This window comes from Scyliorhinus canicula, chromosome 9 (genome assembly GCF_902713615.1).
Source record: "Scyliorhinus canicula chromosome 9, sScyCan1.1, whole genome shotgun sequence".
Lineage (NCBI taxonomy): Eukaryota > Metazoa > Chordata > Chondrichthyes > Carcharhiniformes > Scyliorhinidae > Scyliorhinus > Scyliorhinus canicula.
Genome location: NC_052154.1, coordinates 106,938,394 through 106,963,622, shown reverse-complemented (window position 1 = coordinate 106,963,622; position 25,229 = coordinate 106,938,394). Strand labels below are relative to the sequence as shown.

Here is a 25,229-nt window from a genome sequence, read left to right as displayed (position 1 = left end):
TTTCCAAACTGGATTTACTTAAAGGTTACTGGCAGGTACCTTTATCTGACAGGGCAAAGGAGATTTCAGCTTTCGTGACTCCAGATGGTATATACCAATTCAAAGCCACATTTCAACGGTTAACTAACAAAGTTGTTTAGGATTACCCAATTGTGCGGGATACATCGACGATCTGGTAATTTTCAGCCAGACATGGAAAGAACATTTAAAACATCTGATGGAGTTATTCGATCGACTTCAGGAGGCGGGTTTGGTGATAAACCTAGCCAAAAGTGAATTTGGAAAAGCCCAAGTCACAATCCTTGGCCATACAATCGACAGGGTTGAATGGTCATATGGGATGTGAAACCAACAGTTAGAACATAGAACATAGAACAGTACAGCACAGAACAGGCCCTTCGGCCCTCAATGTTGTGCCGAGCCATGATCACCCTACTCAAACCCACGTATCCACCCTATACCCGTAACCCAACAACATCCCCCTTAACCTTACTTTTATTAGGACACTACGGGCAATTTAGCATGGCCAATCCACCTAACCCGCACATCTTTGGACTGTGGGAGGAAACCGGAGCACCCGGAGGAAACCCACGCACACAGGGGGAGGACGTGCAGACTCCACACAGACAGTGACCCAGCTGGGAATCGAACCTGGGACCTTGGAGCTGTGAAGCATTTATGCTAACCACCATGCTACCCTGCTATTGAGGAGTTTCCAATACCCTCGACACAACGGGAAATAATGCAATTTCTTGGCATGAGTATATCTGATCGACCATTTGTGAAAAAGCTTTGTAGCGTGATTGCTCCACTGATGGACTTGCTGAACAAACGTCAAAACTTTCAGCGGACAGCAGAGTTTCAACAGGCATTTGACCACCTGAAAGTTGTGATAACCAATGCTCCTATATTGGAGAATTGCAAGGGAATCTATGATCAGATTGAACTAAAGTCTCTGACTTTAAAGAGAAATGCCGAGGTGCAGAGAAATGGATGGATCGTGCAGGGACCTTCTTGTTCAAAGAGACTGTCAATCGTGAAGGATTCCAGTTGGAGGAAGAAGAACAGAAATGAACTATGTTATTAAACCTGTTTGCGTGTGTTGTTTTTTGAAACAAAAACGTACATTTAATGTGTGTACTTCTGAAAGGATAGTGAAAAGGTGAAAAATGAAACCATCTTAAAGTTGATGGTTTATTTTTTATCTTGGGGGGACGTGTCATGTGAAAGTACCTTTAAGAAATGGGTGTTCATAAATGGGCGTGTATATAAATATCTATAGTCAGAGTACCTTTAAGAAATGGGTGTTTATTACTGCAGTGATGTCAGAGAGTACGTGGAGCTGGGCTGTCTGTCAACTTTTTACTTTCGTTTTAGGCTGTTTGCTGCAGGTTGTGTTTTAATTTCATTTTCACAGCTGGATAGCTGTAATCACAGCCAGAAGGTGTATTAATCTCTCTGTAATCCAAAGACTGTAGATCCTTTGGTGATTTAAAACTAATAACTGCTCTCAGTAGTGACTTTAACCTGCTGTGCTTCTGTTTAAAGGTGTTTTAAAAAGTCTTATGGATGTCAAAATGACAGCTTAAGCATTCCTGAGTTTTGTATTCTTTGGGGGTTGTATTTGAATTGATGGTTGCTAAGATGTTCACTGTATGTTCTGAAAAGGTTAACTTGAATTCATAGAATAAACATTGTTTTGCTTTAAAAAAATACTTTTCCATTTCTGCTGTACCACACCTGTAGAGTGGGCTGTGCGCTCACCATACCACAATCTATTAAAACTTGTTGGTCATTTGAACTCTATGATACACTTTGGGGTTCTCTGAACCCTTGCCCATAACAATCCTCGTCAGACTCTTATTTCCCTTTTCATTTCAATTTTTAAAAAACCAAGAGATATCAGCAGTGATCCATTTTTAAAGCTTGGCCAGCATCTAATTGGTTTTGTTAGATTTTCGGGACAACCCTTGTTTTTAATTGTGATTGCTGGAACTCTTCAGAAGCTTCTCGAAGACAGGTAGGCTGGCTCTCAGATTCATTTTTGTTTTTGAGATAGAGCTGAAGAAGGCTTTAAGTTCTCTCTCCCTGATGGAGGTGTATCTCTCTCAAAAACCCCAGTTGGAGGCTTGGTTTTCTCCTCAGCTGAGCTCGGCATTCTCTGTGAGACTGTTTCTCCAAGTTAGTTTTCAGTGGATCAAGAAGCCGGAAAGTACAAACCCTGATCTCTGATCTGATGAGTCTCTGTCTGAAGGGGTAGGTTTAAGACACTCTCTCTATGCAGCCAGGTGTGTGAAAGTTCCACTTCTGCTTCAGACGTTGGGGAGCTGAATCTGATTTATCTCAACTGATGGCCTGGTTTAAAACTGTTTTCTCTACAGTCACTTCAGCCTGTGGGAGGTTCCAGTCCAGCGCAACCAGGCAGGAACAGAGGGTTTTTTAAAAACCTGTTTAAAATCCTCAAGTGAAAGATTCTATTACTATCTTGGTGAGTGTGAGGGCCAGTCTGGTAGAGGACAGTTCCCTAAAATGACTTCCCATAGAGAATTCTACAGCCGGCATATTCTCATTGAAGATACCATTTGAAGATCCAAATCAACGAATGATTTCAACACTTCGTGACCTTGGATGATCACCGGCTACAAAGACTGCTGCCTCAGCAGCAAAGAACCATCTCACGCCCTTTTAATCCCTGCTAATTTCAATCCTTTCCTGACCCCAACCGTGTGTCTGGCTTATGTGTGTCTGGGTGGAGGATGGATCAGGATTTGGGGAATAATTAGATAAACTGATCATTGTTCCATTATTACCACCATATTTTGAACTTTTAATTTAGTAATAAATAAACAGAATTGCTAATATTTTACTTACAAATCTGGGGTGCGATTCTCCGCACTCACGACGGGGGGAGAATAGCGGGCGGCGCAAATTTTTACGGCGACGCTGGTCCGACGCCCTCCCGCTATTCTCCCCCCCCCCCCCACGCCCACCCCCCGACACGAATCGCTGCTCACCGTTTTTTTACGGCGTTCTGCACAACCATGCCACCGATTGGCACGGCCGCACCACGGCCGTGCTAAGGGTGGCATAGGCCCGCGATCGGTGGGCACCGATCGCAGGCAGCGGGTACTTACCCCGCGCACTCTTTGTTACTCCGCCGCCCCGCTGGATCAGTCCGCAGGGCGGCTGAGTGGCATTACCGACCGCGCATGCGCGGGTCTAACGCATATGCGCGGATGACGTCATCCGCGCATGCACGGGTTGGAGTCGTCCAATCCGCGCAATCGCAGCTGACATCATCAATGCGTCAGCCGTCGCTAACTTTGGTGCGCGGGCTTAACGAAAGCCCGCGATGCTAGCCCCGACCGGGGAGCAGAATCGGGTCCCGGACGGGGGCGTGGAGGCTGCCGTGAAACATGACCGTTTTCGTGGCAGCCTTCACGACCCGCCGCCTTTGCGGAGAATCGCGCCCCTGGTACCTGTAACTCATTGGAGCAGTCAAGGGTCAAAAATCACAGGAAAATACACAAGTTAGTCGTTAATTCACTTTTGTTGCGAATCTGGGATCTGAGGAGTTGGCTGCACATTCGCCCAGGGTGTGGGCGAGTTACTATCGAAATATTACGATCAAAATATTATCACAAAAGGCTAATATGATTGTGGATGGTTTGTCACACATAGGTGACTAGTTACCAATGTAGAAACTGGGAAGAGAACATATATAATGGGGATGGATTAAAGGATATGTGTTTGTGATTTTTGCCTTGCGTACCCCATATCTTGCATACAGTCGATTTTGCTTATTTGGCTGGTCAGTTGGTTTATGATGCAGAGCAAGGTCAACAGTGCGGGTTCATTTCCCATAACAGCTGAGGTTATTCATCAAAGCCCTGGCTTCTCAACCCTGCTCCTCACCTGAGGTGTAGTGATCCTCAGGTTATATCACCACCTATAAGCTCTAATCCTCACTGGGGAAACTAGCCTGTGCTCATCTGGAACTACAGTGACTTTATTTGGGGACCAGTGTAGCTCACTTGACTCGACAGCTGGTTTATGATGCAGAGCAAGGCCAGCAGCATGTGTTTAATTCCCATACTGGCTGAGGTTGTGCATGAAGGCCCTGCTTACTCAACCTTGCTCCTCTCCTGAGGTGTGGTGATCCTCAGGTTAAATTACCACCAGTCAACCCTCCTCCTCACAGGGGAAGCGGCCTATGGTCATCTGGAACTATGGGGACTTTATCTCATAATGAAATGTTTGTGCACTGATGTTTCATTCCTTTTTGGGAGGGTGGTATGTAAGATTCCTTACAGATAATTCCCTTATTTCCCCTTTCTTTATTTTTGCCATTATCATTTTTGACCCATGGACTCTTAATGGACATACATGGACATCGGGGATGCAGTGCCGTAGTGGTATTGTAACTAGACTAGTATTGTCACTGGACCAGTAAACCAGAGACCTAAAGTAATGCTCCAGGGCAGGTTCAAATCCCGCCAGTGCAGATGGTGAAATTTTAATTCAATAAAAATCTAGAATTAAAAGTCTCATGGTGACAATGAAACCATTGTTGATTGCCGTAAAAACCCATCTAGGTAACTAATGTCCTTTAGGGAAGTAAATCTGTCATCCTTACCGGATCTGGCCTCCAAGTGACTCCAGATCCGCAGCAATGTAGTTGACTCTTAACTCAAGGCAATTAGGAATGGGCAAAAGTGCCAGCACAGCCTGTGACGTCCTCTCCCATAAATGAATAAAAACATTTTTTAAATGTATCTTTAAGTCAAGCAGCAGCGAGAATGAGGAATTTAATAAGTTGCAACATAGTATATGGTGCTGCTACCTTTGGACAACAGAACCCAGATGTTGTGGAACCCGAGAGATGGGGTGGGACAAGTGGTGATTGGATCCTGCCTGAGTGGAATGATTTCCAGAGACCTGAGGAAAACAGAGTTGAGACCTGGATACGTAAGGACAGACAAAATCGTGTTCGGCTGTACGCTACGGAGAATGGATTTTCATGCCTAAATCGGGGCCGGCGCCTGTTTAACGCTGGTCCGCTCCCTCCAAACTGGTGGCCGTGTGACGCGCACCGTTTCAATGCCATTGCCGTGTCATCAGCCAGCCCACCCGTGACGCTCTGCCCCCGATGAGCCGGGTTTCCGATTGCAAAGGAGACGTGTGATCCCAACTGTGCAGGAACCCGGCGTGACGGCTGCGGACTGTGACCAGCACCGCCACACTCGGCTGGATTCCATGCCACTGGCCAGGGGGAGGGGGGGGGGGGGGGGGGCTTCTGCAAAGGCTGGGGGGAATGGTGGGGGGTGGCCAGGGGCTCGGGGTTTGAGGGTTAGGTTATGCGCAAGGCCGGCGCCATGTTGTATGCTGTGACCGCTGCAGGTCATCAGCCGTGCGCATGCGCGCACCAGGACCTGGCCATACTCTGGCCAGTTTCTGCGCGATGCGCGGGCGCGTTATGTGACCGGTGCTAGCCCCTCACCGGTACTGGAATCGGTGAGGGATTTGTGTTGATTGCCAATTGTGAAATACCACAGGTTCCATGCCGGCGTTGGCACTTAGCCACAGGAAGGTAGAATTCAGCCCCTGGTCTCTCCGTCTGTGTCCAGAAAGGCTGTGAGTTGATGCATTTTTTGAACCTACAGAGAATCTGAATGAATCCACAGTGAAACCATTACAGGATGTAAACAGAGACCTCGATCTGAAAACTAACATTGAAGGAAGGTCTGTTTAAAGACAACCACTTGAAACAAAGACTCTTTTTCGTTTTATTTATTATTTGCACCCCTCTCCTTGACTCTGTGTTTGTCTGTCTTGTGTGTATGTGTATAGAGGGGTGGGGGCAAGTTAAAGTGGGGGTTTAGGAATTACGTAATAGAGGGCAGCACTGTTGCGTAGTGGTTAGCACTGCTGCCTCATGGCACCGGGGACCCTCGTTCTATTCCAGCCCAGGTCACTGTCCATGTGGAGTTTGCGCATTCTCCTTATGTCTACGTAGGTCTCACCCCCACAACCTCCAAAGATGTGCAAGGCAGATGGATTGGCCATGCTAAATTTCCCCTTAATTGGAAAAAAAGAGAATTGGCTACTCGAAATTTAAAAAAAGGAATTACATAATAATTAACCAATTGTATTTGCTGCATTTTTCATTATTGTTCTTGTTATCAATAAAAAGTAATTGTGTTTAAACCTGGTGACCGTAATTATTGGGCAGCCAAGGGCCAAAGACTTTGGTTATTTTTCTCAGAATCATTCAATTACTATGCCATTCTGTGTCAAGTGGGGCTGAAATTGACCGCAAACTAGCCCAGGGGGGTCATAATTCCTTCACGAAGGATAATAGACTTTTCTGTATAAGCAAGATAAAATATCATTTAGTTTCATGAACTGATACCTAATTTTTACTTCTGATTCATTTCAGATGCCTTAAAAAATGAACAATGGGATGACAGTGAGTCAGATATATTCAGTATAATATGGAAAGTCAACAAAGGACTGAGTAAGAAATGTTTTTGGTTACGATTGTAGCGATCACAATTATTCAGATATTTAAATGATTATGGGTGCTGTTTTATTTAATTTACCATTAAATTGAATGATATTGTGATATAAGGTATATTGGCAGTGCTAAACTTTAGTAATTGGGCTGCGATTCTCCGCTCCCGCGTGGCATCGGGAAGGCCGTTGTGAACTCGGCCGAGTTTCACGACGGCTCGACACGGCCCCGTTCCCGATCGATTCTGGACCCGGAAATGGGCTAGGAGCGGGGCAGCGGGAAATACGTGGGGAATGACGGCAAAAGCCACCGACCCCCGAATGACGTCCGAGTTACGCCGCTCCGCGTCGTAAAAGGGGGCGAGCGACGACAAGTGAGGGGGAGCCATGGAGGGCCGCCCCGAGGTTCGGGGAGACTGACCTCAAGACCCTCCTCGATGAGGTGGAGCAACGGAGGGGCATCATCTGCCCTAGAAGAGGGCATCGCAACACTGCCAGCGTTGTGCGACGGGCCTTGCGTGAGGTGGGCACGGCAGTCAGTGCTGTGAGGCAGACCCCTCGCTCTGGGGAGCAGTGCCGGAAGAAGCTCCACGACCTCACCAGGGCTGCCAGGGTAAGTGCCAAGAGGGTGCCCCCGGGTCATGACAATCCCCCCCCCCCACCATGTCCCTTATCACCCACCTCCCCCCAGGCACGAGGGGGAGGGGGGGAGCGAGAGTGAGTGGAGGGTGGTTAACAAAGTTGTCACAGACCCACATGAGCGCTGTGACCCCCTGGAGAGATGCCATGGTGTAGCTGCAACTTTCCCCCCAACCTGTGCCAATACCTGAACGCCCTGATGTTCCCTGCCGAATTGTGATGATCTATCTATGCCCCCCCCACCAACAGGACAAGTCTGCTCACAACAACCGGGAGCGGAACAGGACCGGAGGGGGTTCACCCATTCTGCACCCCTTGACAGTCTTTGAACAGAGTGCACTGGACCTTGCTGGGGGATCTGGCACCCGGGTGGTCGCGCAATGCGAGGTTGGAGGTGCAGAACCAAGTGAGACAACCCTGCATGACAACCCCCCCCCCCCCCCCCCCCCAGCCCATCCTCTGTCCCCACACACTCTACCCACTGGATCCCCCATCCTCTGTCCCCTCACACTCTACCCACTGGACCATCCTACGCCCGGCCGAGCATGTCTAATTAACCCCGTATTATTCTGTTTCCTAGGGCGTGGTGACAAACGTCCAGGGCCGTCTGCTGCCACACACAGGCGCCCATTTGCCACGACCACCGCACCCAGGGCCACACGCCAGAGGGTGGCATGAGGTCAGCCAGGAGTGCCATCCTCCCAACCCGGGACCGTCAAGCAGGACGCGCACAGGATGGCGACACACTCAACAGAGTCACCTGAGGGAGAACCAGACTTGGGCCGCGTGCAGCCTGCACTCGGATATGACTGGGACGAGGACACTGCTGGTTTTATGACAGATGAGGACCTAGAGCTTGCGGCACTGCTGTCTCCCACACCATCCACCATCCCAGAGACACTCACCTCAGTTGGGCAATTAAGTGATGAGGCTCCTGAGTCACGGCCTGGTGTGCACCACAGAGCTGAGCCGGTACAGCAGGTGGAGGTCGGAGCAGCCAAGGGGCTGGACGATCGGACGGCAGCCCAGGCCCAGCATTCAGCTGGCTCCCAGACGTTTCCCGGGTTCCTGGATTTACTCGACCCACGTGGACAGCCGAAGCATTTTGAAACCCAGAGACACAATGACGGGATGAGGGCCGTCTTCCAGCAGCTGCAGACGCAGTTAGAGGAGTCAAACCGCGTCCAGGAGCAGGGAGTGGTGCCGCTCATGGAAGCCACCCAGGCCTACACCGCACGGGTGGCGTCCGCGGTCGAGGCAATGGGTGAAACGGTTTTGGCCATGGGTCAGCTTCTGCAAGGCGTTGGGCTTAATGTGCAAGCGTCACCCTCAGCCCTGGACAAGGCTGCCCTCTCACAGGCAGCAATGCGGCAGAGCCAAAACGACATTGCCGGCGCGCTACACAACCGCGCGACCCTGGCCGAGTCTCACCAGGCCATGGCCCAGTCCCAGCACGCCATGGCACAGTCCCAGCAGGCCATGGCACAGTCCCAGCAGGCCATGGCACAGCCCCAGCAGTCAGTCACGGAGAGCATCGACCGCCTGACACACGTGCTGGATGGCGTCGCGCACTCACAGGTTGAGGTCGCACAGTCCCTGGCGGGAATGTCTCACTCTCTGGACTCCATCTCTGCGAACCTTCGGACCCTGGTCGATACCGTTGCAGGGCTCCAGGACTGGCAGCGCCAGGTGTCGGTGGGGCGACGGGGCACCTCCCCGCTCGCACCTTCCCACAGTGAGGCCTGGGGGCCACCGGGCTCCCCGAGGGAGGAGGAGGTTCTGGGGCCCGTCCCATTAACTCCATCACGGGGCGTCCCTGAACGCTCGGCCTCCCCCCGTCCCATCCCTGGTGCGTCGGGTGGGCAGCGGGCAGAGCAGGGTGGCACGTCATCCGAAACGCCCACGGATCAGCCTGGCCCAGGAAACGAGTGCTGACGGGGAGACATGTCGCAGGGCGTGATTCTCAGCAGTCCGCCTCCATCCTGCTGTATTATCTGGGGATTAACTTAGACGTAGTGGTAAGGTCTGTAAGGCAATGAAGAGGGACACAGAGTAAGTTCGCACGGGTGAAGGGTACAGTTTAGTTGTAGGGGCTAGGGCATCTGGTCATAATATTCACCATTAAACTCACTGTTGCACCTAACTTGTAAGACTGTATGATTTTTGCGTTGCCACGGGGATCGTGATGGTGACCGAGTGTCACTGGGGTTGACGAGCGGTGAAACTTCAGTGCCGGGTGTGCAGTCCCTTCCATCCCACCCCCTCCCACAGCTACCCCACGCGGGCACGTGATGGAGTGTCCCTGACGAACTCAGCGACCACCGAGATGGATGGCTCAGCTATTGCCATGAGTCAGACTTTGCCTAATGATTCTGAGCTCACAGCTCATCGCAGAGCGGGCTCTCATCATTCAACATGGCACTGATCACACCCGCTGACACAGCCATCAATATCGTGCCGTACCGTTTTGCCGCAGTGGTAAGGGTGATCTCGAAGTGGAGCAGTGTACGCAGAGCGGTGATGTGGGTTGTGGTGGTGGTGGTGGCAGTTGTGTGCTGACCGTCTGCACGACTGGCGATGCAGGTGGTAGTGGTAGTGTTCAGCGGTGCCCTCGCGCGCGTGAATCTTACTGCCACCAAGGCGTCGCGTACCCGCTGTCCTCGCCGGTGCCGTCGTGCAGCCTCCTGGATATTACCAGCACCCCGGTTGTATCTGCGTACTGCGCCCGACGCACCACCAACCTCCTCCTCCTCCTCTTCCTCCTCCTCCTCCTCCTCCTCCGTCTCCATGTTGGCACCACTGCAAGTGGCTTCTGCCTCCGACTCCTCCACCAGGGCATCTCCCCTCTGCATCGCGATGTTGTGCAGCGCACAGCAGACCACGACAATGCGAGCGACCCTCTCAGGCTGGTACTGCAGGGCCCCTCCGGAGCAGTCCAGGCACCTGAATCGCATTTTCAGCAGACCAAAGCAGCGCTCCACCACACCCCTGGTTGCTGCATGGGCCTCATTGTAAAGGGTCTCCGCATTGGTCTGAGGCCTCCGTATGGGCATCATCAGCCAAGACCTCAGTGGATAACCCCTGTCGCCCAGCAACCAGCCCCTCAGCCGGGGGGGGGGGGGGGGGGGGGGCGTCCCTCAAACATAGCAGGGATGAATGACTGTGCAGGAATGTACGCATCATGCACAAATCCAGGGAACCTTGCGCACACGTGCATGATCTTCATGTGGGGGGTCGCATACCACCTGGATGTTCATGGAGTATGTGAACAAGTGTTTGTGAACACTTCCCTGTTGCCTGCAGGCGGGCACATGGGGACGTGAACACAATCAATGACCCATGGACCATCGGTATCCCGGCCACATTGGCAAATCCACGGGCTCGTGCGTCTTGATTATGCTCTGTCCTCGGGAAAGGTGATGTAGCGGTCGGCGATGGCATACAGAGCGTCGGTCACATCCCGGATGCACCTGTGCACCGATGACTGCGAGATCCCAGATAGGCCCCCGCTCGGAGACTGGAAGGAGCCGGTCGCATAAAAGTTAAGTGCCACCGTCTCCTTGACGGCAACCGGTATCGCGTTTCCTCCTCCCGTTCCACGTGGGGCGAGGTGCGACACGAGTTGGCAGATATGTGCGACTGTCTCTCTGCTGAACCGGAGTCTCCTCCTGCAGGTGATGTCCGGCATTGTCTCGAAAGAGAGCCGGCCACGGTACACCCTGGGCCTTGCTCGTCGCCTCTGGCGCCCTGGGTCCACTATCAATGCCTCCTCCTCCTCCTCCTCCTGTCCAACTGCAGTGCAGTGGCCCCAACCACTGCGCTGAACATAGCCGTTCGGTTAGAATACATTATGGTCACCTACAGAAGAGTGGTGGGGGGCAGAGAAACGACATGTTAGACGGAGGTTAGTCGACACCTCGGCAACCGCCTGCCACGGAATACCTGTGTGTCCCAGTGGCCTGGTCGCGCTGCTGACACGCGGCTAGCCTAAACCCTGGTCACTTCCTGCGTCCAACGGTCAGTTAACAACACGTCCTCCTCACCGGTGCGTCAGTGGGCTGTGGCCATCAGCCACGGGGCAACCAGCGGCAGTGTCCTCGTGACCGTCCTGCCATGGCAGGGCGGCTGACATGTTGCATCCGGGGGGTGGACGACCCACTCCATTCACTCCCTCTCTCTCCCCCCCCCCCCCACTACTCGCTCTCCCCCCCTTCCCACTTCTCCCTCTCTCTCCCCCCTCCCACTTCTCCCTTTCTCTCCCCCTCCCACTTCTCCCTCTCTCTCCCCCCCACTTCTCCCTCTCTCTCTCCCTCTCCCACTTCTCCTTCTCTCTCCCCCCCTCCCACTTCTCCCTCTCTCTCCCCCCCTCCCACTTCTCCCTCTCTCTCCCCCCCAATTCTCCCTCTCCCCCCACTTCTCCCTCTCTCCCCCCCACTTCTCCCTCTCCCCCCCACTTCTCCCTCTCTCCCCCCCCACTTCTCCCTCTCTCCCCCCCACTTCTCCCTCTCCCCCCCCACTTCTCCCTCTCACCCCCCACTTCTCCCTCTCTCCTCCCACCCCATTTCTCCCTCTCTCCCCCCACCCCGCTTCTCCTTCTCCCCCCCCCCCCCCGCCACTGGCCACTGCATTCCCGGGGAAGTCTTCCCCAGTATGCGGAGACTCCAGGACGGTCTGCTCACCTCCTCACTCTTCGTCAGCCAGCACAACTGGCTGGCGACTTTAAAAAGCAGGTGTGGACGGCGACGGCGTGACCTTGCGTCACGACGTCGGGACTTCGGACCATCCGGGTCGGAGAATAGCGGGGCTGCCGGAGAATCGCCATTTTGGCTACATCGGCCGATTCTCCGTGTTTTGCGCGAAACACGATGACACAAATTTGGCCGGTTGGGAGAATAGCGGGAGTGCGTCGGACCAGTGTCGCGGGAAAAAACGGCACGGCACGCTATTCTCCCAATCGGCGTGACATCGGAGAATCGCGCCCATGGTGTCAAGGTCATGGAAATGATACATTGAATTAGATGCAATATATTGCACAGAAACAGGCCATTCAGCCGAACAAGTCCATGCTGATGTTCATGCTCCACTTGAGCCTCTTCCTACTGTTCCACAGCTAAATCTACTATCTTAACCATGTAAACATTTCTCCCAATTCAGCTTTTCTAGATTAATGCATTTATACTGTTTGCTCCAAATACTCCCACCTGACGAATTACACATTTTCACCACTCCTTGGGTGGAGACATTTCTTCTGAATTCCTGATGGGTAAAGAAATTTCATCTGGATTCCTGCGTGAGCTTCTTGATGATGATCTTATATTAGCCCCCAGTTATGCTCTTCCCCATAAGATGGAACTTTTATTCAGTATCCATTCAGTCAAAACCTTTTATAATTTTAATGACCACTATAAGGTCAATCATAAGGCTTATTTTTACAACAGACAGAGACCCGACCTCTCAGTCCTTTTCTGACATGTATATTCATATGTAAATTTCTGATATCATTCTTGTAATTCCTCTATGCACTCTTTCTATATCCTTTTTGGAATCAGGCCTTTGCACCCTCTCAAGACTGGGACTTTCCATTCCAAGCCTAGGTCCCATGGCAGAAATGGGAACTGGGAATGTTTCCTACCATGGAGGCTGGTGTGAGGCCAAAGGGACGGACCCATCATCTATGCTTAACTAAAAACATTACAGATAGTATCAAACATAAAGAAAAATCACTTAATTGTGCAAAAACAGGTGATAGGTCAGACGATTGGACAGAATATAAGGAACAGTAAAAGATAACTAAAAGATTAATAGGGAGGTCAAGATTAGAGTACAAAAGAAAACTAGCCAGAAATATAGAAACAGATAGTAAGAGTGATTGTAAATGTTTAAATACGAAAAGCTAGCAAAGTGAGTGTTGGTTCTATAAAAAGTGAGTCTGGAGAATTGATAATGGTAAACAAGGAGATAGCAGATGAATTCAACAGGTATTCTGCATCAGCTTTCACTATAGAGGACACAAGTAACATCACAAAATCAGCTGTAAACCAGGAAACGGAAGGGAGGGAGGAACTCAGGAAATTGCAGTCACCAGAGAAGAAAGAACAAAGAGAAGTAGAGCACACGAGCAGGCCCTTCGGCCCTCCAAGCCTGCGCCGACCATGCTGCCTGTCCAAACTAAAATCTTCTACTCTTCCGGGATCCATATCCCTATTCATGTATTTGTCAAGACACCCCCTAAACGTCACTATCGTCCCTGCTTCCACCATCTCCTCCGGCAGTGGGTTCCAGGCACCCACTCCCCTCTGTGTAAAAGACTTGCCTCGCACATCTCTAAACCTTGCCCCTCACACCTTAAACCTCTGCCCCCTAGCAATTGATATCTCTAATCTGGGAAAAAGTCTCTGACTATCCACTCTGTCTATGCCCCTCATAATTTTGTAGACCTCTATCAAGTTGCCTCTCAACCTCTGAAGTTCCAGTGAGAAAAAAACGAGTTTATTCAACCTCTCCTGACAGCTAATGCCCTCAATACCAGGCAACATCCTGGTTAAATCTCTTCTGCACCCTCTCCAAAGCCTCCACATCCTTTTGGTAGTGTGGTGACCAGAATTGAACACTATACTCCAAGTGTGGCCTAACTAAGGTTCCATTCAGCTGCAACATGACTTGCCAATTTTTAGACTCAATGCCCTGACCATTGAAGGCAAGCATGCCGTATGCCTTCTTGACTACCTTCTCCACCTGTGTTGCTGTTTTCAATGACATGTGCACCTGTACACCTAATTCTCTCTATCAATACTCTTGAGGGTTCTACATTCACTGTATATTCCTTCACTGTATTAGACTTTCCAAAATGCATTACCTCACATTTGTCCAGATTAAACTCTATCTGCCATCTCTCCGCCTGATGCGCGATCAATGAACACAGAAACGAAGGAGTAGTCCGAATCAAAGGCTTTAATCTACAAGAAGTGTGCCCAGCAGCTAGTTTACAGAAAGAACGATGGAGCTGGGAAACACGGGTTCTTATACTCCGTCTCGTAGGCGGAGCTACCTTCCTCTCGACCAATGAGAAGACAATACTTGGGCCAATGGGCCAGCCTTCTACACCGATAGCAGCTCACACTCCCAGGTACCGTAGCACCTCTAGTCATACTACCATATTCACCCCTTGTTGAGAAAGGAACCGGGGTTTGGGGGTAGGGGGGGTTGGGCGTGTGCTTGTTGAGAAGCCGGGGAAGGAGGGGGGGGCGTCCCGTGCGGGTGGGACAAGATACTGGTAGTATGACTAGTGATATGGGATTATACCTCTCCAACGGCGGCTGCCCAGGGGCCCGTACCTATATACAGGAATGTGATAGCACACGGTAATTATTTACAGAGTTGGAAAACGAGAGAACAAAAAAAAAGTTAATTAACAGTTCATATCGACTCGATCAGCCGATCGGGGGCCTTGGATGTCCTCTGCGACCTGCGGAGCTTCGTCGGAGACGTTGGAAATTCAGGCGTCCATGACTCCGGGAGCGATGAGCTGGTCCTCTTGGAGGTTTCCATAACCCTAGACGGAGCTGGTGAGGGCCAGGCCGTGGGGGGTGCGTCTGGTCCTGTAGGCAGCGCGGGTGAGGAGGTTGACGGGCGAGAGAAGGGAGCGCCTGCAGGGAGCAGTTGCGGTTGGAGGGGGGGTGGAGCTGGTGCCGGGGGCGATGGCGGGGATCCAGTGGGCGCCAGGTCCCGTAGGGAGACTGTGTCCTGTTGGCCGTCGGGGTACTCCACATACGCGTATTGCGGGTTAGCGTGGAGCAGCTGGATCCTCTCGACCAACGGATCCGACTTGTGCACCCGCACGTGTTTCCGGAGCAGGATGGGCAGCCAGCCAGGCCGGGAGCGGGGTACCTGAGGAAGACTTCCAGGGGAAGACAAGAAGGTGTTCATGAGGCGTTTGATTGGTAGATGTGCAAAGTAGTGACCCGATTGAGTGGAGGGCGTCTGGGAGGACCTCTTACCAGCGGGAGACTGGGAGATTTCTGGATCGTAGGGCAAGCAGGACGGTCTTCCAGACCATACCGTTCTCCCTCTCGACCTATCCGTTACCCCGGGATCGTAACTGGTCGTCCTGCTTGAGGCAATTCCCTTGTTGAGCAGGAATTGACGCAGTTTGTCACTCATAAAGGAGTGCTATGCTATGAATGTAAGCGGGGAATCCGAACAGGGAGAAAATGGTGTGGAGGTCTTTAATGATGGTGGGTGTGGTCAAGTCGGGGCAGGGGATGGCGAACGGGAAGCGGGAGTACTCGTCAACCAAGTTGAGGAAGTACGTGTTGCGGTTGGTAGAGGGGAGGGGACCCTTGAAGTCCATGCTGAGGCGTTCAAAGGGACGGGAAGCCTTTATCAGATGCGCTTTTTCGGGGCGGTAGAAGTGCGGCTTGCACTCCGCGCAGATGTGGCATTCCCTAGTGACTGTCCTGGCCTCCTCGATGGAGTAGGGCAGGTTGCGGATCTTTACAAAGTGAAAGAAGCGGGTGACCCCCGGGTGGCAGAGGTCCGCGTGGAGGGCTCGAAGGCAGTCCACTTGTGCGTTGGCATAGGTGCCGCGGGAAAGGGAATCAATATCTTTTGACTATAATCGATGTGTCTACTAGGTTTCCAGAGACCATTCCAGTATGTAATATTACAGCTAAAAAGATTGTGGAGGAGTTACTTAAATTCTTTACTAGATATGGACTACCCACAGAAATACAATCGGGTCAATGATCAAATTTTACCTCAAGGTTATTCAAAGAAGTTATACCAGACGGTACCCAACAATTTAAATCAACTGCGTACCATCCAGAAACGCAGGGAGCGTGAGAAAGGTGGCATCAGACATTAAAAACAATGTTGAGGGCTTATTGTCATGATTATCCAGAGGATTGGGATAAAGGAATTCCATTCGTACTGTTTGCAATTAGGGATGCACCTAATGAGTCAATCAAATTCAGTCCTTTTGAACTAATTTTTGGTCATGAGGTAAGAGGACCACTTAACTTGATTGAGGAAAAATTGGTGAGAGAAATTATTGGATTAGGTGTCAAATTTTAGGGAACGACTAAAAGTTGCTCAAAATGTGATGAAACAGGTAGTGGAAAAGAAATCCAAAGTTTGTAGTTTTTCCAGTGGAGATCAAGTTTTATTATTGTTACCAGTGGTCAGGGAACCTTTAAAAGAAAGGTTTTGTGGAATTTATCAGATTGAAAGGAAATTAAGTGAGGTTAATTATGTGGTAAGAACGCCAGATAGAAGGAAAAATCACTGAGTATGTCATGTGAATATGCTTAAAAGGTTACTTTGAAAGGGAAAGAGAGTAAAAGGGGAAGGTTTTAATGATTCTAACTCAAAGTGATAAACCAAATCCAGATAATTTTGAATTTCAAATACCTCAAATTAAATTGGAAAACGAGGGTGTTCTTAAAAATTGGGAGAAATTGTTGAGTTACCTTCCAGAGGAAAAACTGACTGACCTGAAAGAGTTATTGATATCACATGGGCAAGTTTGTGGAGACAAGTTGGGAAACCCCAAAATGGCTAGACATGATGTAGATGTGGGAAATGCTGTTCCAATTAAACAATCTCCATATAGATTTAACCCTTTAAAATTGACACAGGTTAACAAAGAAATTGAGAGAAAGCTTAAAAATGGCATAATTGAAGTGGGTTGCTGCCAATGGGGCTCACCCATACTGATGATACCTAAACCAGATGGTACCCAACATTTGTGTGTGGACTATAGAAAGGTTAATGCATTTACAAGAACAGACTCTTATCCTATCCCACGTTTGGAGGATTACATTAAGAAAGTGGGACAATCAGCTTTTATTTCCAAACTGGATTTACCTAAAGGTTACTGGCAGGTACCTTCATCTGAAAGGGTGAAGGAGCTCTCAGGTTTTGTGATTACAGATGGCATATATACCAAATCAAAGTTATTGCATTTGGCATGAAAAACGCCCCAGCCACTTTTCAATGGTTAACGAACAAAGTCGTTTCAGGATTACCCAATTGTGCGGTATACATCGATTTCTGATAATTTTCAGCCAGACATGGAAAGAATATTTATAACATCTGATGGAGTTATTCAATCGACTTCAGGAGGCGGGTTTGGTGGTAAACCTAGCCAAAAATGAATTTGGAAAAGCCCAAGTCACTTTCCTTGGCCATACAATCGGACAGGGTCGAATGGTCCCACGGGATGTGAAAACAAAAGTTATTGGGGAGTTTCCAATACCCTCGACATGAAAGGAAATAATGCGATTTCTGGGTATGAATGGATTCTACCGGAAATTTGTGCCATATTTTAGCAGTGTGGTTGCTCCACTGACGGACTTGCTAAAGAAGTGTAGCAAATTTAAGTGGACAGTGGAGTGTCAGCAGGCATTTGATGGCCTGAAGGCTGTGTTAACCACTGCTCCTGTGTTAGCCATCCCAAATTATACCAAACCATTCAAATTGGCTGTTGATGCGAATGATGTGGACATAGGAGCAGTGCTTATCCAAGATGATGATGAAGGACTAGAGCGGCCTATTGGTTATTTTTCAAAGAAATTGAATTCTCACCAGAAAATGTATTCAACGATTGAGAAGGAGACTTTGAGTTTGGTGCTGGCTTTGCAGCATTTTCACATTTATGTGACCAGCAATCCTTCTGACACCATTATCTATACTGATCATAATCCATTGATGTTTTTGGAACGAATCCGGATTAACAATGCAAGACTGTTTCGATGGAGTTTATTGTCACAGTTATTTCATTTAAAAATAGTACCATGTGGCAGGACGATAAAATGTGATAGCCAATGCTTTGTCACGAATGTGATGAATGGAAGCAGGTTCAGTGGAAGAAGAAGAACTAAAATGGACTGTGTTATTATAAATGTTTGTGTGTTCTGTTTTGTTAAAAAAAAGAAATGTATATTCACTGTCCATATATCTGAAAGGATAGTGAAAAGGTGAAAAATAAAACCATCTTGAAGTTGGTGGGTTTTTTTTTTCTTGAGGGAGGTGTCATGTGAGAGTACCTTTAAGAAATGGGTGTTTATAAAAATATCTGTAGTGGATGTACCTTTATGAAATGGGTGTTTATCAGTGATGTCAAATTGTGGGTGGAGCTGGGCTGTCTGTCTGCTTTTACTTTCGCTTTAGGCTGTTTGCTGCAGGATGTGTTTAGTTTCATTTTAGATTTGGAAAAGCTGACCTGCAAAGATGGAACACACTCCTGCTCTCCCTCGCGGGGAGAGTCCAGACGATCAAAACGAACGTACTGCCCAGGTTCCTCTTCCTGTTTAGATCCATTCCGATCTACATCCCCAAGGCCTTTTTCAAAGCGCTGGACAAACTTATCACGGCGTTCGTATGGGGGGGGGGGGGGGGGTAAAAATGTAAAAATGCTAGGATCCCAAAGAAGGTCCTACAGAAAACAAAATCCAGGGGGGGGCTAGCCCTCCCGAATCTACAATTCTACCACCAGGCGGCAACAGCCGAGCAAGTAAGGGGATGGATCCAGGAGCCAGAAGCCGAGTGGGTGCGTGCGGAGGAGGCCTCCTGCATGGGGACCTGCCTCCGGGCCCTCGCCACGGCAGCACTCCCATCCCCACCCAAAAAACACTCCAGCAGCCCAGTGGTGACAGCCACCCTCCAATCCTGGAACCAACTGCGGTAGCAATTTGGCCTGACCAAAATGTCGGACAAGGCTCCCATCTGCAACAACCATAGGTTCACACCAGCACTGACTGACGCCACCTTCAAAAGGTGGAGGCAGGACGGGGGGACACTGACAGTCAGGGACCTATACACGGACGACAGGATCGCAACACTGGACAAACTGACAGAGAAATTTCAGCTGGCTGGGGGGAACGAGCTACGGTACCTGCAGCTCAAAAACTTCCTACGAAAGGAGACAAGGACATACCCACAACCGCCATGACAGACACTACTGGAAGACCTACTGGACGCAAGTATCCTAGAGAAAGGGAACTGTAGCGACATGTATGACCGACTGGTAGAAAGGGACGACACCGTACTGGACGAAACAAGAAGGAAATGGGAGGACGACCTGGGGATGGAGATAGGGTGGGGACTCTGGAGCGAAGCACTGCATTGGGTCAACTCCACCTCCACGTGCGCAAGGCTCAGCCTGACGCAACTAAAAGTGGTACATAGAGCCCACTTAACGAGAAACCGTATGAGTAGGTTCTTCCCGGAGGTGGAGGACAGATGTGAACGGTGCCAAAGAGGCCCGGCCAACCACGCCCACATGTTCTGGTCTTGCCCCAGACTTGTGGAGTTCTGGACAGCCTTCTTCGAGGCTATGTCCAAAGTGGTGGGGGTGAGGGTGGAGCCATGCCCGATAGTGGCGGTCTTCGGGGTTTCAGACCAGCCAGATCTATTCCCGGGGAGGAGGGCCAACGCCCTTGCCTTTGCCTCCCTGATCGCCCGCCGTAGACTCCTGTTTGGCTGGCGGTCAGCAGCACCGCCCAGAGCTGCAGACTGGCTGTCCGACCTCTCGGAATCTCTCCAAATGGAGAAAATCAAATTCGCCATCCGAGGGTCAGACGACGGCTTCCATAGAACGTGGGAGCCATTCATGCAATTGTTCCGGGATCTGTTTGTGGCCAACGTACAAGAGGAAGAATAGTCGGGTGGCCAAGAATCAGGGGAAAATGGACGGGAATCGCGGGAAGGTAGCCGGGGGGGGGGGGTTATGGGTTCATTATGGGGGTTTGATGGCAAGCTAAGGCCCAAAACCAAACTATAAATAAATGCCTATAAACATGTGCCTCGGCCATATTGGGGAATGTAAAATATGTATGCCGGCTAAAGGGGGCGGCCACAATTGTTGTTATGAAGATGCTTACCTGTAAATATACATGTTTAAATTTTTGTGTTTTCTTTTTTTCTCTCTAATAATTTGTAATTTGTCATATATAAACTATGAAAACTCAATAAAAAAACATTTATAAAAAAAAAAGATTTGGAAAAGCTGCAGTCACAGCAAGAATAGTGTATGAATGTTCATGTGATGATTTCAAAGTGGTAACTTCTCAGTAGTGAAGTTAAACCTTTCTGTAAAAAGGATTATTTTTTTGTCTTATCGATGTTGCAAGGAAAGATAAAGAGTTACTTAGAGAGAACTGTATTCTTTGGGGGATTTATTGGTGTTGATAGTTATTAAGATGTTAACTGTGGGTTTATAAAGTGTTAACTGGTTTCATAAATAAACAGTGTTTTAATTTAAAAGTACTGTAGATTTCTGTTGCATCACACCTACAGAGGAGGGCCGTGCGCTCCCCATAACCACAATCTGTTCAAAGTTGTGGGTCAGATGAACTCCATGATACACTTTGGGACGCTCTAAACCCTGGCCCATAACAATAGGCCTGCTGGGAAGGTTTGGAGGGTTCTCGGGGTGCAAACTGAATGTAGGGAAAAGCGAGTGTTTCCCGGTGAATAAGCTGGGACAGCTGTTATGGCCAGGGTTTTGAGAAACCCAAAGGTTATCATGGAGTTCACGTGACCCACAACTTTTAATAGATTGTGGAATGGGGAGCACACAGCCCACTCTGCACGTGTGGTACAGCAGAAATGGAAAAGTATTTTTTAAAGCAAAATAATGTTTATTCTATGAACTCAAGTTAACCTTTTTAAAACATACAGTGAACATCTTAGCAACCATCAATTCAAATACAACCCCCAAAGAATACAACACTTAGTAATCCTTAATAAATTCCCAAACAACATCCAGAGGACAAAAGACCCTTTTAACACAGATATCAGGTTTAAATTCTCTAATGAGAGCAGTTATCCCATTGAAATCACCCAAATGAACACTCTTTAGCTTGCAGAGTGATCCATTCACATCTGCTGGCTTTCACTGCAGCTCTTCTCTCTGAAAATGAAACTAAAAACTCACTCTGTAGCAGCTTGCTCAAAAATGAAAGTAAAGCAGACAGACAGCCCAGCTCCACCCACACTCTGACATCACTTCAGTAATAAACACCAATTTCTTAAAGGTACACCCACTACAGTTATTCTATGAAAAAACACCCATTTTTGAAAGGTACTCTCACATGACACAGCGGGCTAATTTAGGGGAGATGCAAATTACAGAAGCGAGGGATAGGTTTAGGTATTTGGGTATTCATGCTGACCCCAAGGTGAAATGAATGAATGAAATGAAAATCGGGTATTGTCACAAGTAGGCTTCAAGTGAAGTTACTGTGCAAAGCCCCTAGTCGCCACATTCCGGTGCCTGTTCGAGGAGGCTGGTATGGGATGCGGCCTCATCAAAGGGATGGAACTTGGGGGAGCTGGTGGCCACAGTTGCCGCCCCATGCACCGGTCCGGGTAGGCACCGAGCGCCCACTCCCCCATTCAGTGCCCATAGGGCCCTGGGGTCCACCTTGGGACGGAGGGGCAGCTGGTTCGGACCCCGGCTGCCTCTGTGTCATCTGACTCTGCCAACCCTGGTGGTTCCCCAATGTCTACACCATGGTGTCGACACCCTCGGCGATGCTCCTCAGTGACTGGGACATGCTCTGCAGTGCCTCGCCAATGCCCACCTGTGACTGGGACTAGCTCCGCAGCACCTTTTCCATGCCCACCTGAGAGCGGAACATGTCCCGCAGACCCTCATCAAGGTCAGCCTGTTACTGGGTGACATCCCCCAGCGAGGTTCGCACTCTGACAAAACCCTCGGCCATGACCGTCACCGACTGAGTGACGCCTTGGACACCTTCACTAATGGTGCCAACGTCGTGCACCTGACTCTCCACTGCGGTCGCCACCCTAGCAGTGTTGGCCTCGATGCCATTCATTGCCGGCGATATCTCCTGCGCCCGTAGCCTCTGGAACTCCTCGAATCAGGAATCAATCTGCTGGAGTGACACTGACATCTCCCTCTGAATGTCCTGCCCGCTCCCTGTTGTCTCCATCAGCTCTGGGTAACCCTGTTCCAGAGGCTCAGCATCAAGCTGGGACCCTGGTAGGTCCTGGGATACAGCAACCCTCCGACTGCTATCTCGCATGGGGGTTCCTGCTTCCACCAGATGTGCATCATCAGCAGTGTGGTGCTCACCAGATTGTACCCCAGAAGCCTGTCCACTAATATCTCCCACCGAGGTGTGTGTATCTGCACAAGTTGAGGGTGGGGATGACAGCTTTGACACGACTATAATTGTTGCATCCTCAGAGCTCTCCTCCGAGGTGTTCTCTTGGGATGGGCCAACGCCGTCAGAGGAGGACCTGCCGGAGAATAATAATAATAATCTTTATTGGTATCACAAGTAGGCTTACATTAACACTGCAATGAAGTTACTGTGAAAATCCCCTCGTCACCACACTTCGGCGCCTGTTCGGGTACACTGAGGGAGAATTCAGAATGCCCAATTCATGTAACAAGCACAGCTTTCGGGAATTATGGGAGGGAACCGGAGCACCGGAGGAAACCCATGCAGACACGGAAAGAATGTGCAGGCTCCGCACAGACGGCGACCCAAGCCGGGAATCAAACCGCGGTGGTGGTAGTGAAGGGACGGTTGGGGTTGGGGGAGGTTTGAAGGGGTGGGTGGAGGGAGGGCTGGGGGTTGCCTGGGGGGTTTGGGGGGTGTGGATGCTCCCTTAGCGGGTGTGGGAGGGTGTGATGGTTCTGTCTACTCACTCATGCTGCCCAATGTAGGTCGTTAACCTTCTTCCAGCACAGTAGGGCACACTCCCCGAGCTGACTGCTATCGCCACCTTGTCCGAGGCAGCACTGGCAGCCTTGTGGCTCACCCTCCGGGACCCCCTGGCTTCCATCGCGTCCAGGAGCCTCCACAGGTCAGCATCCCTGAATCTTGGGGCTGGTCTCCTCGGCGCCATTGTTACGAGCTGGCTGTGGTCAGCTGAACAGGTGCAGCTTAAGTGCTGCTCGGCCTTGTTAATGGGGCACTGGCAAGCACGATTCCAGCGAATCAGCTGGTGAACTGTCATTTGAGGTGAGAAGCCCGTGAGACCTCATTAAGTGGTTCAATCACCTTTGAATTGCGTTGCCTGCCTCACTGGGTCGTGCACCGGGAAGCTTGCTGGTTGTGAGAAAGTTTTCCGGGAAATCGGACCCTATAGGTCAATTAGCTTAACATCTGTTACAGGGAAAATGTGAGATGCTATTATTAAAGAAGTTATAGTAGGGCTCACAATAATCAGGCAGAGAAAACACGGTTTTGTGAAAGACCGATCACAGCCAATTACCGCCTATCAGTCTACTCTCCATCATGAGCAAAGTGATAGAAGGAATCATCAACAATGCTATCAAGCGACACTTACTTGGCAACAAACTTCTCACAGTTGTACAGTTTGTAAAGTGGAACTGGTGGATGTACTGTGCTTAGATTCCCAGAAGGCATTAGATGAAATACCACATCAAAGGTTATTGCGGAAAATAAATGCTCATATTATTGACATTGCAAGAAGAATGGTTGTGTACCAGGAAGCAGAAAATAGCATCAATGGGTCTTTGTCAGGTTGGCAAGATGTAACAAGTGGTGTTACATGTTGGGACCTCGTCTGTTCAATTTATGTGAATGACTTAGATGATAGGTTTGAAGGGATGATTGCAAAATTGGCTGAAGACATAAGAGTTATTTTTTATTTGTTTACGCAATGTGGGCGTTGCTGGTGAGGCCAGCATTTATTGCCCATCCCTAGTTGTCCTTCAGAAGGTGGTGGTGAGTTTCCTTCTTGAACCGCTGCAGTCCTTGAGTGTAGGTACACCCACTTGCTGTTGAGTAGAGAGTTCCAAGATTTTGACCCAGCGAATGTGAAGGAATGGCGATATATTTCCAAGTCAGGGTGGTGAGTGACTTGGAAGGGAACCTCCAGATGGAGAAGTTCCCAGATATCTGCTGCTCTTGTCCTTCTCGATGGTAGTGGTTGTGGGTTTGGAAGGTACTGTCTAAGGAACCGTGGTGAGTTACTGCAGTGCACCTTTTAGATAGTACACACGTCCCTGTTCATTGGTGGTGGAGGGGTTGAATGTTTGTGGAAGGGGTGGCAATCAAGCAGGCTTTGTCCTGGATGGTGTCGAGCTTCTTGAGTGTTGTTGGAGCTGTACTCATCCAGGCAAGTGGAGGGTATTCTATTACACTCCTGACTTGTGCTTTGTAGAGGACAGGCAGGCTTTGGGGGTTAGGAGATAAGATTCCTCCTGCAAGATTCCGAGGCTTTGACCTGGTAGCCACGGTCTTTACGTGGCTTGTTCAGTTCAGTCCCTGATCAATAGTAACACCCAGGATTTTGATTATAGGGGATTCAGCAATGATAATGCCATTGAATGTCAAGGAGAGGTGGTTAGATTCTCTCTTGCAGGAGATGATCATTGCCTGGCACTTGTACGGCGTGAATGCAACTTGCCACTTGTCAGCCCAAGCCTGCATATTGTCCAGGTCTTGCTGCATTTGGATTTGGGCTGCTTCATTATCTGAGGAGTTGCGAACGGGGCTGAACATTGTGCAGTCAACTTCTGACCTTATAATAGAAGGGAGGTCATTGATGAAGCAGCTGAAGATGATTCAGCCTCGAACACTACCCTGAGGAACTTCTCCAGTGATGTCCTGGAGCTGAGATGATTGACCTCCAACCACCACAACTATCTTCCTTTGTACCAGCAGAGAGTTTTCCGCCTATTCCCATTGACTCCAGTTTAGCTTGGGCTCCTTGATGCCATACTTGGTCAAATGCTGCCTTGATGTCAAGGGCAGTCGCTCTCACCTCACTTCCGGCATTTAGATCTTTTTTCCATGTTTGAACCAAGGCTGTAATGAGGTCAGGAACTAAGGGACCCTGGCAGAAACAAACTGTACAACCGTGAGCAGGTTGTTGCTAAGTAAGTGCCGCTTGATAGCACTGTTGATGATTCCTACTATCACTTTGCTCATGATGGAGAGTAGACTGATAGGCGGTAATTGGCTGTGTTGGATTTGTCCTGTTTCTTGTGTAGAGAACACACCTGGGCAATTTTCCACATTGCATGGGTAGATGCCAGTGTTATAGTTGGACTGGAACAGCTTGGCTAGGGG

General features: G+C 49.7%; 1 protein-coding gene across 1 annotated transcript in view; it reads left to right on the top strand.

Annotated features, from left to right (window-relative positions):
• LOC119971594 (astacin-like metalloendopeptidase) overlaps positions 1 to 25,229 on the top strand; it is a 639,042-nt gene that overhangs the window by 100,825 nt on the left and 512,988 nt on the right. Inside the window, exon 4 of the mRNA XM_038807373.1 lies at positions 6,440 to 6,517. Within this exon, the coding sequence (XP_038663301.1) occupies positions 6,440 to 6,517 (78 nt within the window). The remainder of the gene's footprint in view (positions 1 to 6,439; positions 6,518 to 25,229) is intronic.